Consider the following 17,209-nt stretch of genomic DNA (forward strand, 5'->3'; position numbering starts at 1 on the left):
GTGCATTTTCAGATGATTTTGCAGCAATCTGCGTAACAGGAGGTAGATGGATGGTGCACTGTGACTAGGAGGGATTGGCTGTCAGCCAGAGCAGCTCTAGTGCCTTTGCTGGCACAGCTCTCGGTGCAGGTGTCACAGGGATACTACTGTGGCAAGAACCATTTTGTCAGAAACTATCAGCAAGTTCACAGAGAGTACCTCTCGCTGTGACAGAGCTCACAGCATATTCATTTCCACTTATGCAATGAACCGGGCATTAGCATTACATTAGCCCAGGTTGGTGTCAGGCACAACCATCCCACTCAATGGAGATGGGATATTTGAAGTGCATTTCTATACCTTTTAAATCAGCACTTTCACTTTTCCAAGAGTCACATCCATTTAACAAACCAAAATGTGTTTCAAAAATGATCAGTATGGCGTTTATGTATTTCACGGTGAATGCATCACATGATACAAACATTATAATCTATAGGTCTTTATTTATTTTTGCAGATAACATATATTGCAATCATGCTTTTTCATATAACACCATCTAAAGACATTTATTATATTTTTTTTTACATAGAATATTTTACATTAGGCCCATGAAACAGCTAGAAATATACAAAACAATATTCTCTGACTAGACATTTCTATTACATAGTTATTATTATCATCATCTTTATTATTACTCTATTCTGTTATCGTAATTATAATTTTTTTTTTCTTTACAGTTGAGAGAGATATGTGCTTTAGTTTCTGAGATAATAATATTATTGCAGAAAACAGCAAATAATATCACTTATTTTTTTGTTCAACATTTAGACAAAAAAGAAAAACTCAGGTTGTACGGACATTCACAGATACATGTATTACACAGTCCAGTTTACAACATCATTCAAGAGAGAAAGCTGCAGTATGGTAACTTTATACAAAATTCACGGAACCCTTTGTCATTGCACATTTTAATTCACATATCTTTGAAAAGAAAAGAAAAAAACATAAATAAAAGAAAAGAAACGGGACTGATTCAACCTGATTCCTGTCGCATGTAGCTGCCACAGAAGCAAATTTTTCTTCATCTTCCTTCGCAGTAATACAGTGATATCTGTGGTCAGTCACAAAGTCAGCTTCTAAAGTTATGCTTTCATATTGCTGAACAAACTTGATATGTAATAATAGGTTTTCCTTTACCCTATGAAAAGGAGTAGTTTCAGTGGTGTTGGCCTATATAGCATGTGGCTATGTCCTGTTGTGTTAACAGTGCTTGCGCCAGCTTTGTCCTCCGATTGAGCCAAAGTTTTTCTCTCTCTCTCTCCTCTCTTTCCAGTCTGATATTCCTGCACTTTGCTACAGGGTAGAAACACGCTGTGGCTTCTGCTAAAATAACTGAGTGAAGGCCATCACAGTTCATTTACACTGAAAACAATGTGATGCTAGCTGAGTAGCGCCCCAGCAAGGAGAGCAACAATTTGGATCAGCTTTCGAGTGCCCAGTTATGATCATTTTCAGGCGATTTTGTTCATATTTCGCTGCTGTTTTAATGAAGCAGTGTTGGATCACCGGGAGAGAATGGCAGAAATTTGACAAGTGTTTTTTTTTAAGTATAGCATTAATTGTTTCAGTGTATAATGGTAGTATCTGAGAGAATTTGGTCACGTCCACCTTTGTTCCTGAGGAGTGGCTTACTAAACAGATATACAAGTAAACGGTTCCAGTCAGAATAGTGGTAGCTATCATAGAAATCCAATGCAGCAGTCACTGCAACAAACTCATTCACAGTTTTAACATATGGGTCTGGATTAGCATTAGCTTATTGCAACACAACTCTTTCTTTCCACTTAACTGGTTGTTAGGAGAAGGAAAAAATCTACATTTTTACAAATAATACCCCCTAAGCCCGAACTGTCGTACTCACAGTGCAAACGTGGGATTTCTGAAATGGCTGCACCTTGGTTGTTAGAGGTGGTAGTCTACAGATCCAAATTGTGCTTGTAGGTGGATGCTGTTTTTACTACCCAATGCTCTGTACTGAGACAAGAGGGCGATACTCGATTTCATCCGGATATAGCCGGAGAGGGTCAAATGTCTTTTTGAACTTGGAGTATGATTTTGGTCCTTCTCACTCTCACATATAGAAAACGATCTAAAAATGATCCTACAAAAAAGATTCAGACAACATACAAAGTTATTGTTCTTTAGAAAACAAAGAAACAATTATAACAGTCTCTTGCTATGTAATCATATGCAGGTTATTTTTGCTGTGGTCACAGGTTTTCAATTGAGTCAGAAGTTGGACGCTTCGTTTTCCAGTCTTTACTTGTGCTTTTCAAAGGTAGTCCCAGATAATGGGTGGTAAACATTTCAGGCGAATTGCAGGGTCACTGCAAGGGAGTGATAGTCTGACTAAATAATATTTCACATACAAGCAGATTTGGCCTTACCTGTTGCACATTCCCATATTGTCTTTGCCTTAAATTGGCCAGTGTTCAATTTTCACTTGTATTTTTTTTTTATTATAATTTTTTTTTTTTACAAACTTTCAAATTGCATTTTTTTTCCTTACAACACTGCATTCATTTTAATGTATTTATTTCATGTACAAGCAAAATGCATAACCAATATTTTTCTTTGTACAGTAATTGTAGTTTAGTAGATTAATCAGTATCTTCAAAGTAGCACAATACCTACTATTGAATCGACGTGGGCCTCCAAATTTAAATTATATATTCAATATACAGTAATTTCCTACGTCACGTTTCCTTTTCTAAAGAGACTAATGTTTTTTGCATAATGAAATTCATAATATCACAACAACTTTGCTGGGTAGTTTGTTTTTCCTTTTTAAGTTTTATAACTCTGTATTATACAAATAAACAAACAAACAGAAAATCCCCTAAAAATAACTGTGTAATCAGGTTGGTCTCACGTGTCCCCAGGAGGTAGGTGAAGAAAAGCAGACATGGAAGTCTGGTGGTCGTTCCCAACCTTGATTACGTTTCTTCTGTAACAGAGCGCCAGTCTGGCTGTCGAGGGACAGACACAGGCAGAGGTTTCTAGATGTAGGCTTCCTCGTTAGCAGGGTTCTGGTTCTGGTTTTCTGTCTGCTGGTCCGGGCCGTTTTCCTGAGCCTTCGACAGTACCACAGGCTTGATCATCATCCGCAGACGCTGAGAGGGGAGACAGACAATAAAGCTGTTTTCATCCCTACACATGGCACATGACAAAGTTTGTGATCCGACCCATAAGCTGAAACTAAACACACCAGCCACACAGCTGTGAGCTTGATGAATGCATCGCCTCTGGCTCTAAACACTGTAAACATCCTTCTACATGACACAATGACATTTATAGATTCGCACACAAGTGATGTAAGGCTATATTGAACAGCACAGCTTGCAATATGGCTGATAAGGAAAAATAAAAGCCATTATTTATGACACTGACAGATGTTTCGTGGGCCCAAAGTTAGTGAGCCCGCACATCGAAATCAAAACATTTCAAACTTGGTAAATTTGCTTAATGTTCTCAACTCTGCGTTTGTGTCGGGCCGGGCTCTGTGTGCATAGAAGGCATTTACACGGAGAGTTTGTGAAGCTAAGCGTCAGCCTGGGTGCAGAGCACTAATCAGCCGGCTGATTGCTACAATTAGACAATCAGCCATCAGCTGTTACTGCAGGATCTGACACCTGCACATCGCCTCTCACAGCCTCTGCTGCACCGTCTGCAATTATGGCCCATTTATTCTGTCAGTGGTGGCTATGAAGCTATATCTGTCACCAGGGGCCGTATAGATGTAAGGTTTATTATACTGAGCATTGTGGATGAGTGCAAATCAAAAGGCTCTTGATGTAAATGGCGTGCCGGAAAAAGTATTATCAGCCATTGATTAGGATCGTCGGATCAATAAAAAAGGCAGTGCACCATTCTGCTGCATGCAAATCAAAGCAATTCACTGAGAACTCAGTAGTTGTTTTAACAAAAATGGGATCTAAACTTGTTTAAGAGAACTAATTAGAAACTCTATTTTACTAATCCTTTTATCAGCGCTCTACTCTTTATGGCCTTTATCACATCTTTACCCAGCATGCCTGCGTGTTTGCTCATTACGAAACCATTGAATCACAACGCCTCAGTGCAGTTTTATTGCACAGAACAAAATCACGTTGGGCAAAGCCAACACATTTTCACATCCAGTGTGAAGCTGCTAAATTACATATCTGGTGCTACTTCCATCGCCAACCATACGTCAATACTGTTAATGTAAGTGGAGATGATATAAATTCTGGATCAATATATTCCAGTAAACATATTAAAGTCAAAAAATATCCACAAAGTAACCCGAAATGTTAATTCGAGCTTCTCGCTGTGGTTCAAACCGATCTCTTCTGTAAAATCCTCAGGGCTTGTGTATCGCATTTATATTACATTATCCACACACCACATCAGCGCCCTCTAAATACACCACTGTGCTCCTGTGTTGGATTGGTCTGCCATCCAATATGTAATAGTATTTTTAAGGAAAAAAAAAATCTTGCATACCAAGTAATCCACTTGAAACTCTTAACAGTGAGCCTGCCTCGCTGCCGACTGCAGATTAAAATTCAACTCGGCTAATAGATGTGTGAAATGCTAAGAGATGGGTGCAGTGATGCATATGTTCTGTGAAATCTGTGGCTACATATCTGCAATACACCAACCAAGTGTACGTGTATATTGCTTGTATCTTTTTATATTTCTGGTAGTATTTGTTTACTCTTTACAAGGAACCCAACTAAATTCTGTTCAGTGTATACTGGAAGAGTTTGTAGCTGCTGATTTTGATTATTAGACAGAGTCCACATTGATCTCACCTCTTTGTATGTGCCTTTGAGTGTGAGGAACATGTAGACCATGTAGCCAGGGATGAGCAACATGGAGGACAGGGCCATGCACCAGCCGACCCCCTGACCCCAGGCTGGGAACACGTAGTCACCCATGGTGAGGGGAACCATCTGCACAGCACTGAACAAGAAGACTCCCTGCACACCACAGAGACAAGAGAATCAGATCTCACCTTCATTGTTGTTATTATCATCAATGCACATGAACCACTTGTTTAGACATCTTGGATTTCAAATTCTGAGATCTAGGTTCTTAGGTCTTTAGATTTAAAAGATGTTTGACCACATTAAAGGAGAATTCTGTTCATTTTATAAGTAACGCTCTACAGCTCTAGGTCCCCGAGTGCGACCACAGGAAAAAATCTTAGAAAATTATGTGCAGCCCGGACCTAGCTCTCCTCCTGCTAGCTGCGCTACACTGCAGTTGAACAGTGAAGTAATGGGGGCAGTTCTTCTAACCGTGACTCTAATGCTCAAAATATCACTACAGATGCTTTGCAACATCCACCAGTTCCTTACTGTCGAGCTCGGGACTGTTTCCATATAAACAAAAACAAAGATGCAAGGAAAAAATGATTTTGGATGGGAAAATAGCAGTTATATTCATATTGATGCTTTTTTCCCATCCAAAATCTTTTTTTCCTCCTAAATCCATGTTTTCCTCGCATTTTTGTCTTTGTTGATATGGAAACAGTCCCGAGCTCAACAGTCAACTAGTAAGATCTACCCTGGAAGCTAGAGTAAACAGAGGTACGTGATAAAAACACTTAACACTGCAGTTAACAGTTAACACTGCTTTCTCATATTAACAGAGTTATGCACAACTCAGTGTTGTGTGGTAAGAAACTGGTGGATGTTGCAAAGCATGTGAACTGCCCCCATTACTTTGCTGTTAAACTGCAGTGTAGCACAGCTAGCAGGAGGAGAGCTAGGTCCGGTCTGCACATATTTTTCTCAGATTTTTTCCTATGGTCACACTCGGGGACCTAGAGCTGTAGAGCGTTACTTAGAAAATGACCGGAATTCTCCTTTAAGTCAACTTTTTAGAGTGTGTGCACTTGGCCATCAAGATCAAGTGACAGGGAAACAATGACATGGTTTGATGTGGAGTTATTTTCTCTCTACATTGTTAGTTAAATCCTTCATACTGTAATGCCTGCAAATAACACTTACAGCCACAATGAGTGGAGTGAAAACAACCCAGCAGGCCTTCCACCACAGACAGGGCCTGTGGCCAACCATTTCCTCAATGTTGTCATAGAATTTATCTGCACCTGGAACCAGAGAAAAAGCAAAGTAAGCATTGTTGCCGTGTAAATATAGTTATAGTCCACAGTTACAAAGTGTTAAAATAAAGAAGACGTAATTGTGGCTCACCATAGAACCATGAAATTGAGACGCACTCGAAGAAGACCAGGAAGAGCAGGCACATCCCACTGGCTGAGTAGTAGTCGAATAGCTTGAACACGTAGAGTCCGCCCTGTGGGGAGACAGACGAGGAAAACAAAAGAAGGCAAACAAGACAGATGAAGGAGAAGGGAGACAAAATATAAAAAGAAGCAATTATAGCACTGGACGTACAGGACAGTACCAAACCGGTCAAGTGGAATAACATTGAGGGCGAGAGCACCAGCGGCTGCGACTGGTGCGTGTTAGTGACGTCTCATTGGTGAGGACAGAATTGGTGCTAAGGCTTCCATGTGGAAACGGCGTTACTGTGATGGTGCCGTGCAGACAGGACCAGCGTAGATGAAACATCTCAGAAACACTGCATGTCTGTCCACAATCATATGAACACAGGGATCAGCCTAAAGCGACCTGCTGCAGGTCCTGCGTCCACTGCTATACTCTGTGAACCTAGATACACTTTCACACTGCCCGCAGCAGCGATTAGGGTAACTGCCTCGCTCTAACAGGGCTGTGCATGTTGCATGATGGGAATCCAGTGTGGCAGAAGTAGAGAGACAATGCAGAGTCTTCAAGTGTCATAGGCAAGCCTGACCTTGGCCTGCAGTCATTTCATCACTTTTTAGCTCCCGAGCAGAGACACAGAAGCGTCTTCAGCTACTTTTTGCTGAGTTTTAGTTTCTTCAGATTGCCATAAACCTGGTGCTGTAGATTGTGTACCTGTTTGATGTCATAAACTTAAGGATTGACAAAAATATCTAATTTTGAATATGTTTGATCATAGCTTGAAATAGACAAGTTTCAACAGAGCGAGGACCAAAAAGTTAATGAAACAATCATAACTTCCTTAAAATAGATTATGTAGGAATAGGAATAACATGTTATAATCTGTTCCTGCACCAGACAATTCTATCTTGGCTTCGAATAATAAAAAGAATAGACTTAAGGATTGGAAAGAGAGACGTACTACATAACTATTTTGATGTTGGTCGAGCTGTACCCAGCATGAGTCTATGAAGTTTGAATCTTATCCTGAGGCTGGCACTTAAGGAAAAGCAGTGGGCTCATTAAAAACAAAAGGGTTTTGTTATCTTGGAAACATCTGCAAGTTTTGGAATGGTGACAGTTTGACCCAATTATGACTGAAATCTAAGGAAGCACACAAAAAAGAAAAGGACGTGTTTAGTAAATTTCATGTCATTCTGCTCCTCACATTGCTGTGAACAGTTGAGAATAAGTAGAGGTTCTGGCCTGATATTAGTGCTGACAGAAAGCCACCAACAGCATTGGGATTTATGCTCTGTGGACATTGAATATGTTCATCAGATTTTCTGGAAAAACAGATAGCATTGTCAGATGGTCGCTTGAATCACCAAGAATTACTGTAAGGAGAGTAAAATGGCAATATCACCTAAAGGTCAGAAGCATCTTGTTATAGACCAAAGTGTTAAACATCTGGATGGACAAACTGTTTTTGGGCCCAGCAGCTAGCAGGAAAATAAGCAAAATGTGACCATGGCTGAGGATCTGTTTCATGGTGTTTGCAGTTTGACACGTGGGACTATATGACCTGTTACAATTTGTCTTGAAACTACACTCTCAGTGGTAGTCCGACCCCTTGACCTTTGGTCTTGCGGGTTAATTCCCAAAGCAATGTGAAATATGAACAAACTACTGTAATGCTTTGTAAGACATGAAAAGTATATGAAAAATATCAGCTGATTAATTGACTAAAGAGTATTTGTACTAGATTGTGCCAATATTTCAAAAAAGCACAACTAAACCAAGATACAGTATATATGTATAAACACAAGCCTCATCTAAATCAAATGATGACGATGCTGTGAGTGCTCTTAAACTCTCTAACTTTGTTGTATCTGAGACAAATGATCAAGCAAAAAAGAAGTTTGTACCTGTGTGATGTTGGACAGTCCGATAATGTAAGAAACAAGGCAGACGCCTGCGATGAAGAGCTCTCTGCGGTTTCGGAGAGCACGAGGGAACTCATCAACCAGAGCAGTGATGAAGCCTTCCACGGTGCAGAACTGGAGAGATTGCAGAGTCATGATGAAACCATGATTATGTAATATACACATCATGATGTAAACATTAAGTCATTTAAGGATTAGCACTTACATGAATAAAAAGCGTAACAGTGAAACAAAATTACATTGTAGTTATACTGAGTGGTTGCTCTGGTAATGACATATTTTAAAGGTATCCAACCAGAAGCATTAGCACCCAGGCCTTAAACATGGCTTTGACTTTAAGCTTAACATTTTGACATATTTGTGGAATATCTTCATGTGAAAATATCATATCTTTACCTGGCTGTCGATTCCCAGCATCAGCAGCATGGAGAAAAAGAGGATAGCCCATAGGGGAGAGATAGGCAGCTGTGTGACGGCCTCAGGATAAGCCAAAAACGCCAAGCCAGGTCCTGATGAAGGACAAATGTTTTTAGAATGGGACACTGGTAAGAGATTACTTATGTACGAATTAATAAATGACTTTTAAATAAGTTTAGTTCATCTAAAAATGTGCTGAGAGTTAAGCTGGAGTATTTACAAAGGCCAGAGAGTTTTACAAAAATCACTGAGCAAATAAAACATCTAGCAAAATCAAGGGATAGTTTCTGCACAATTGCGAATATATTTTGGCCTGTGCCTATTGTCACTATCGGGTTTCAACATTGATTGCAATTACCTGAGGCTGCCACATCAGCGATGGGTCTCTTTGTTACATTGGCCATGAATCCCACGATGGAGAAGATGACAAAGCCGGCGAACATGCTGGTGAAGGAGTTGATGCAGCAGACAATGACAGAATCTCTGTAGGGGAGAGACAAAGCACAAGGCAGCCATTGTCACGCCTATATCAATTCCTTATCAACCCGTCACACATTGTCGGGAGGCGCGGGGTGGGGTGGGGTGGGGGGGACGGAGGGATGGTGGAGAGCCATTTTGCATCCAGCAGCAACACAGCAGCTGAATACATTTATATTGACCTGTTCTTCTAAAATGGCAGTGAGCTCCGGCAGTTTCAAAGTTGGAGCCTTAAATGTGTTTACTGTAGTTGGGCCGTTGACCAGTGAACACCTCACAATGTGACACAGGTTGAGCCAAACTAAAACAGGGGGTAAAACGAGTGTAAAGGGGGAGGGAGGGGGGTCAAGACAAAATAATTATAGTCCCCAAATAGATGTTACAGCAGACGCTAAATTGCCAGGAAACCAAAAATAATCCTAGGAAGAGACAGTCATCTTTTAAAAAACAGGATAAAACAGATTTTCAAGAGTAAAATCTCCCCTTTACAGGTACATCATGTGGTAAATGAATCACCTACCTGTATACGTTGTTGTTGAACGTATTGTAGCTGCCAAGAGCGATCAAAGAGCCTAATCCCAGCCCGTAAGAAAAGAAGATCTGAGTGGCAGCGTCCAGCCACACCTGGCACACAGAGATTAGAGAGGACGGTAAAAGAACTGGGCACAGACACAAGCTTGAGCAAAGATGATGCGGCACAGAGACACTTGTAAAAATCATTTCATCATATTGGTTGATATGACCTAATTCTGGGCCTGGTTTATTGGTTGGATTGATCTCCAGACGTGCACAGTCTTTGATGAGACGGCACAAATTGAGGATTATTGCAGAGAATTGTTACACCTGAGTGCTGTCTTAGGTTGGGATCTCATTCACCGTGATCCCTGCACATGATCCAACCTTGATCTGGCCTCATCTCATGCGTTTTTTTAAAACTTTGGTAATAGCTAAATCATGTATTCATAGAATTAGACATGGATTCACCATCATACATACACCCCAACCTACCAAAAGCTATTTAAGACACAGTAAACATTGCAGACTTAAAGAGACAGTTGATAAATCCAACTTTTTAGAAGCTTGTTGCACCACTGCTCAAGGGAAAATGTTTGGAAGATACACTAATAGGATTTTTTTTTTTTTTTTTTTTACGGCAGTGTACTCGTGGACATCCTTTCTGCTATTTGCTGCTTATGTAGTTAACCCTGATTGTTACATAACCCAGCAGTGTTTATTGTGCACTTATTCAGAATCGATTTCTATAAGTTTATGCTCTGCACATATGCAAACAGTATTAACTACAATGTTAAATACCAATTCAATATTATTAAAGTGACCTGTGAAAATTCAATGCAACTTTGCCCCCCAAAAAGCCGAAATTATTTCAATTTGGGCTCATTTTAATCTCTGCAGCCACCTTTAATCTGATTTTTGTTCCTGAAGAAAAGCAAATGGGCCTGCAGAGAGAGAGAGAGAGAGAGCAGGTGAAGCAGTGAGAGAGCTTACCTCAGACTCCTTAAGTTTTTCAAAGTCTGGTGTGATGTAGAAGAGGATCCCATCCATTGCACCTGGCAGACTGATGCCACGACAAAACAGGATGAAGAGCATGAAGTAAGGGTACGTGGCTGAGAAGTACACCACCTGTAGGACACACAGTAACAGAGCCATGACTTTTAATCTCACATGAGTAACAAGACAAGTGAAAAGTGTGAAGTTGTTCAACTCGACACTGAGCGGTGTTAATGTGGCGCCATCGCCACAGTACAGCACAGTGACCTAGTCAGCCAATCCCCCTGAGGCAACATGACCCCAGAGCGGTTGGGTTCAGCACACTCCCAGTGCGCTGTTTCTCTCCTTTGTACCGACTAATTTCACACTGTGCTATCAACATCAACACATTTCGGATCATTCGTGATAAAAATCTAGTGAATACGACGTGCACCAGCAGAGTGGGCCACTGATACTGTAACAACAGTCTGGAAATCCTTTATACACATTTATACTTCACATACATGTATTCAGAAATCAAAGCGAAATTTCATATTTTACAATGAAGTATCTTACTGCACAGGGCATGACACAGTGCAGCAGCTAATTCTGGGCATTTGTATTGCATCGTAGTGTAAGTGCTCAGGTAGGATTAAAGGGCAATTGCATGTAAAATATTGTAGTGCACTGGATGACCTTGTACTGTTTAATTTGATTATGTTAAATTTCATGTTCTGTGGGTTTTATGGCAATAACCCTTATTAACCTATAAAAATGTTGTGTCTTGATGTAAAAATGTAAGATAAATCTATATGCTCATAAGAAACTAAAACTAAAACTGGCTATACGGTTTAAGTAAAGTTATGTAATCACACAAATCTCTTTATTTGAACTATAATCCAACATTTCATTGTGCCAGTTCTATGACCTTGAGCAGTGACTCTGCAGACTCATTGAAGGATCCTACAAGTGAAATGATGCAAATCCAAACCACAGCACTCACACATTTCGTTTTTTCCATTCACTTTTTCTTTCTGCCTTTGTCCTCTCCTTCTACTTACTTTGCCAGTCCAGCTGACTCCCTTCCAGATACAGAAATAGACGAGCACCCATGCAATAGCGAGTGTGATAGCCAGTGGGACCCTGATCTCCCCGGGCTTCTCCAGACCATCGGTCAGCTGGTGCATGTTACGTCTGCAGGGGAAGGAGTAAAGTGGTCTTACTTCAACGCACAAATGCAGCCTTGATCTCATACATGCAGCACGCATGGGTGCATGCACAAATATGCATACACGTGTCTGGATATTCACAAAGAGCCGTTCCACGCCTTTCTTTTCTCACCCCTAAAGCTTTTTAAGGCAAAGACAGTTAGGGGAAGTCATGCTTGCATGCACGCAATTTTCTTTCGCTCATGAAATGTTTTTTTTCTCTTGTTTGGGGCCATTTATTTCATGTGCATGTTTTCTGTGGTAGTGATATCCTGACCTAGATATTAAAGGATGGCCACAGTCTACATGCAAATCGCCCTATCAGACTCTGACCCCTTATCTGACCCTTCATTTTACACGCTAAGGGAGATGACCTTTCCATGTAGCTAAACTGTTCACACCAGAGCAGCAGCCTTGTGATCTAAAAAAGACTCGTATGTCCAGCTTACTCCCAGAACTCCACCACAGCACTGGTGAGGTTCCTGGTGTCTGGGATGGAGTAGTTGGTGTAGCAGCGGTCTGTGTTCCAGGGATTGCCACAAGTCTGCCATGGCAGATCCTGAAAATTAAAGAGGGGGGAAAAGAAGAAGAAGAAGAAAAAATCACACAGACAGGTCTTTTTACTTGGACCACTCTCCCACCGCCGAGTCCCATTCTCTGTGGCTGTCGAGCAGCCAAGACCATGATACTCATTCGGGACATTGTGATTTCATGCTTTTCTCAGAGGAGTGAATGCCTCATCGCCAAATGCATTTATCAATACCTTGTGTAAGGCGCTAATTATGTGGGAAAGGAAGTAATAAATGTCATACTCTGTTAAGGCCTGTGTCCTGTTATATAAGAGCTGCTGGCAAATACAAGCTGCCACATAACTAAAAGGTTTACTATGTAAAAATACAACCTGTGCTTTGTTCTGATTTAAAGGGCCTCTGTGAGATGTTTTGAGGAAAACAATCCAGACTACTCAGGGATTCCCCCCTCTTAGATTTTGAAATGGCGTTCAAGTCCTATTTCAGGGCACATTGATTGTGTGATTCATTGAGGAAACAGCAAGAATATAAATATGAAATACTCACAGCAGTGAAGGAATTGTACAGATAGTAAATAGCCCAGGAAATGATTACAATGTAATAGATATTGAGCCAGAATGAGAGAACAGCAGCAGCCAGACCCACACCTGAAACAATGGGAGAGTACAGGCATGATGTTAAATTCTGTTGAAATGTAGCTTAAAATAAAGCAAGAACAATGACATATTTAAGATTTTTTTTTTCAAATGTGTCTGTTTGATGAGGGATAAAATCCCCCCTAATATTACGTAACAATCTCAAAAGAGAGAGAGAAAAAAACATTTCCCGTTGTCTGTTACTGAATGTGGCCTTCACGGAGCTGCCATTGTACACAACAATCAACAGGAAAGCGCAAGTGTTTTATTTTTTTTTACCTTTGAACATGGGGGCCAGTTTCCACACTCCAAGCCCTCCAATAGAAGTGTACTGACCGAGCGCCGTCTCCAGTAAGAACAGAGGCATGCCAGCAAATATGAGGGTCAAAAAGTAGGGAATCAAGAAGGCCCCTGAATGAGAGGTGAGACGTAAAGGTGCATAAGTGAAGGTAAACCACAAACTATTAACATTCAACATAATCCGGATGAGATATTTGGCAAAAGGAGCATATGGTTGCGCACTGAGCCCAGATCATCGCGCGGCTCTCGCTCGTGCGCAATTACGCATGGCTACGATGTGGGGGCAAATACACTAAAGATTTATTTCAGTTAAAAACCTCCTGGTGCAAACTGGCAGGTTTTGATGTCGGGACCTTTGCACTCCTTTTTGGTGTGTGGATGTATGGAAAAATGCCAAGAATTCCTGATTACCTCCTCCGTTTTTTCCACATAAATAAGGAAATCTCCAGACATTCCCGAGTCCGATTGCGTATCCGACACAAGACAGAAGAAAGTCAAATTTTCCACCCCACGTTTCTCTCTCGGGTAGCTCCTTCTTCTGCACTTTCACCACCAAGGTTTTGGGTTTGTCGTTTGGCGTGGTGCTAGGCGCGTCATTCACGGTCTCCGTTAAGACGTGTCCGTCCGTGGCTTTGGTCCCGTTGGTGGCCATGGTCACAGCGCGTGTCGGATAGTCCTGACCAGTATAGAGGAGGGGGTTTCAACACCGGTCCAGGCAGACTGACAGACAGACTGACAGACAGCAGTTTCTCCGTCCTGTGCGCCCAGCTCCCAGACAACAGCCGAGTGAAGGCGAATAATCGAGGGCAGTGAGTGATTAGGGGCAGCAGCAGAGGCACCTCAGCAGCGGTCCAGTGACCCTGGAAATACAAATAAACAAGTAGAGAGTCAAAATGTACATAAGAAAAACACAACCTCTCAATAAGATACTATTTTACATGCACCTCATCCAAATGTACTTATTTTAGATAATGTCTGAATAATGAGTAATTCATTTGCGTAATGCAGAAGAAAAAACAATCTGTCACTCACTTTCCAATTCAGAAAGTAGAAGAACCTTTTCCTCATCAACAGAATAATTATCAGATTTTTGGAAGCAAAAGCAAAAATAAAAATTTTATTTTGAAAATTAAATATGTGGTGAAATTGTGACATTATAGTGGTCTGTCCTGCAAAATCACGTTGTATCTGGACGATATAATTAATAATTCATTCATTTTAATTGTATGACATTTCTTAAGGGGGTGAAGGGGGGGAAAACAATCATGCCCCACGATCCATGAACCCCACGGGATCAAATAAAGACTTCTCATGCAATAAGAGTCACTTTGAATAGCCTGGAGTGAATGCATGTTAGCAGAAATTTAGAGGCTGCTCTTGTCCATGATTCATTACGCTCTAAATTCAATCGCCCACTTCCCACTGCTCGGGTACAAGAGCAGAGCAATTAAACACATTTAGGAGTCAAGACGCGACGATCATGTCCAATGAATCACCTGGAGAGGCCAATAACTCACTGGAGTTTACAGCCTGCACTGGCATTTACATCGAATATCTACACGGCAGACTTAAGTTTTTATTTTAATTTCACCTACTAATCAGTTACTATTGAATAGAACAGGTAGATGCACAGATTATGTAATAAAATAATTCAACATTTAAATTGTGCTTTATTTATTTGAATTTATTTTAACTTTAAAAATGCAAAAAAATAAACATCCTCTCAAATGTAAGGAGCGGATGAAACACGGAGTGCGCGCTCTCTCACCGCTGTCCATCACCTCGCGTGCGTAATTGTGAGGAGAAAATATGAGGCAGCAGCGTGATTGCCTCCACAGTTGTGTATTGAATCTTTTTTCTTTTATATACTCGTGAAATTTGTCTTATAATTAGTCTGTCGCGGACATCCCAGGTTCATTTGATTCCAAAGAGACACAACCCCATGGCAAACTGACATTCAGTGAACAAAGAATAATGGGTGCACATCACCACCACAGACGCGCGCGCACACTTACACACACACACACACTCACTCTCTCTCACACACACGTAAAGATCACACATTTACAATTGTAACATTTTGAAACACGTCGTTGCGGGACTGAAGGATCGAACAAGCCAAACGAGTCTCATTAGATAAGTCTGCGTCGCCATCAAGTGAAGCGCAGCGGCACATCCGCGCGCTCTGCCAGATTCAGCGCATCTGCACGGTCTCAGCCAAATTCCTCAGCGGTCTTCACTTGTAATAACTACTGTGTGTCGGCAATCACCAATCACTCGCTAGTTTAAATTTTAATGCGTAAACGAATACTTACAATAAAATTCTTTTCTTTGCCAGGTTGTTCTCCCAATGGGAAAAAAAACCCAATTTCCTTAAAAAAAAAGTTACTTCCTCGGACTTTGACGGAATAAAACCAGCGTGAAAATTGTGCAATCCGACGACCGAAGTATATATGATCCTGAGGAGGGGAAGAGGGTGGTGGACTAATGCGTCTTTGAGAGAGCGAGGTGCTGTCCTTAAAGGAGTGGTGCTGAAAGAGAGGAGGGGAGAGAAGACGGGGAAAGGAGCTGCCGCCGTCTGAGCTGGAGCGAGCAGGGACGTAACATGGAGCGCAGGATCCTCACTCTCATCTACACAGCGTCAATGTCACCTCAAAGTCGACCCTCCCCAACTGCAACATTTCCACCACTGAGATGGCAGCGGGTTTGAGAGAGGAGCATCCTCTTGTCTCAAGGTTTTATATCCTTACTCCTGCAGATTTTTTTTTTTTTTTTTTTTTACATCAGCAACTTCTCTCTCTCTCCCTCGCTCTCTCTCTTTCTCTTTCTATCTATCCCCCTCTCTCCCCTTCTGACTCACTCAAGGACTAGTTGATGCATAATAAAGACTGCTATGGGTTATTTGCCTTGGATGGAAGTTATTTCTAAAGATGACTACCATCAAGTTGTCGTAAATAAAACTTAAAAACTCTTAACCCACACTTGTTCACTGGTTTCATTTCCCAAACTTCCTTCCATCCAAAAAAATAAATAAATAAATACATTGGGTAACTAATGATTAACATCTTGTGTGGAAAAAAAGGCCAACATAAGTAATGTCACATCAAATGCAGCCACTCCAAAGTAGCAGATATAGCGGAAGATGCCAATGGCTGCTCCAGCTCCTGGCAAAACATGATAAGACTGTCCCAGCCAATAAAGGGAGTCAGGGTGTGTGAGATAAATTGAAAACTGTGCTTATAATCTTCTTAGCCCGCTGTCTTCCAAAATGAAATACCCTTGTGGAACATCCCAAATGAGCAGTCTTAACGCAGACTTTAACTCCCACATCGAGATAAATTATTAGGGTCTCGGTGGGAGATTAGGCTCTCGCAGGGTTTAACAGATAAAGTTTGAGTCGTGACAATGAGTAAAGATTAAACCAATGTTAATGTTTAAAAAAAAAAATCTTCATCTGGTTTGGGAGTGACAGATGTCTGGCAGATGAAAAGTCTTGTTGTCTGTCATAAAGCTGGCAGGTGACACCTTATTGTGACTTATATATTTTGGTGCCAATGCAGCTTGGTTCATTATCCAAAGTGATGTCATATGCAATTAGATGAAATCTAACATTCTTCCATTTCCATTTCCCCCCACCTTTCACCTTTCCTATTCCTCACTGGCCTTACTTCCTTTGCCCTTCAGCCCCTCTTTTCCAACCCCACGATCATCTTCCCAATTCTTTCCCCTCCATCTTTTTGTCTCCGTTCGCCTTGCTTGCTGTAGGCTGAGCAGCGCTGATGCAGTACAACTGAAGAGCCGCAGCACTGAGAGCCAAGGAAAGTATGCCCAGATGGTGAACCAATGAGGGGTGAGCTAACCTTCTAATGATACAAAACAAAATTTAGCATTTCTAATCCCAACTGGCTGATTGGCCCTCAGGCTGTGGCACCTCTGATGTGCAAAAAGCCT

At 41.2% G+C, this 17,209-nt stretch overlaps 1 protein-coding gene across 1 annotated transcript; it reads right to left on the reverse strand.

Moving 5' to 3' along the window:
• Positions 1–462: 462 nt before the first annotated feature.
• slc6a1b (solute carrier family 6 member 1b) lies at positions 463–15,972 on the reverse strand. The gene is made up of 15 exons (XM_085777532.1): positions 15,574–15,972; positions 13,670–14,118; positions 13,238–13,369; positions 12,870–12,970; positions 12,243–12,352; positions 11,647–11,779; positions 10,604–10,738; positions 9,618–9,721; positions 8,979–9,103; positions 8,600–8,712; positions 8,186–8,317; positions 6,243–6,345; positions 6,039–6,139; positions 4,836–5,003; positions 463–3,152 (listed from the first exon to the last, which is right to left on the reverse strand). The coding sequence occupies exons 2-15, from the start codon at positions 13,908–13,910 to the stop codon at positions 3,039–3,041; spliced, it is 1,812 nt and encodes a 603-aa protein (XP_085633658.1). The 5' UTR covers positions 13,911–14,118; positions 15,574–15,972; the 3' UTR covers positions 463–3,038.
• Between the last annotated feature and the right edge of the window lie 1,237 nt (positions 15,973–17,209).

Source organism: Trachurus japonicus, chromosome 5 (genome assembly GCF_045865225.1).
Source record: "Trachurus japonicus isolate A0001 chromosome 5, Traja_1.0".
NCBI classification, from domain to species: Eukaryota; Metazoa; Chordata; class Actinopteri; order Carangiformes; family Carangidae; genus Trachurus; species Trachurus japonicus.

What these genes read in the sequence shown, in the direction of transcription:
- slc6a1b (XM_085777532.1), bottom strand. Translation starts at nt 13,910, where the DNA reads ATGGCCACCAACGGGACCAAAGCCACGGACGGACACGTCTTAACGGAG. An exon ending in TGTACAATTCCTTCACTGCT is followed by an intron (nt 12,353 to 12,869) that starts GTGAGTATTTCA and finishes TTTAATTTTCAG; the next exon opens with GATCTGCCATGGCAGACTTG. An exon ending in GCTGTGGTGGAGTTCTGGGA is followed by an intron (nt 11,780 to 12,242) that starts GTAAGCTGGACA and finishes CTTCCCCTGCAG; the next exon opens with ACGTAACATGCACCAGCTGA.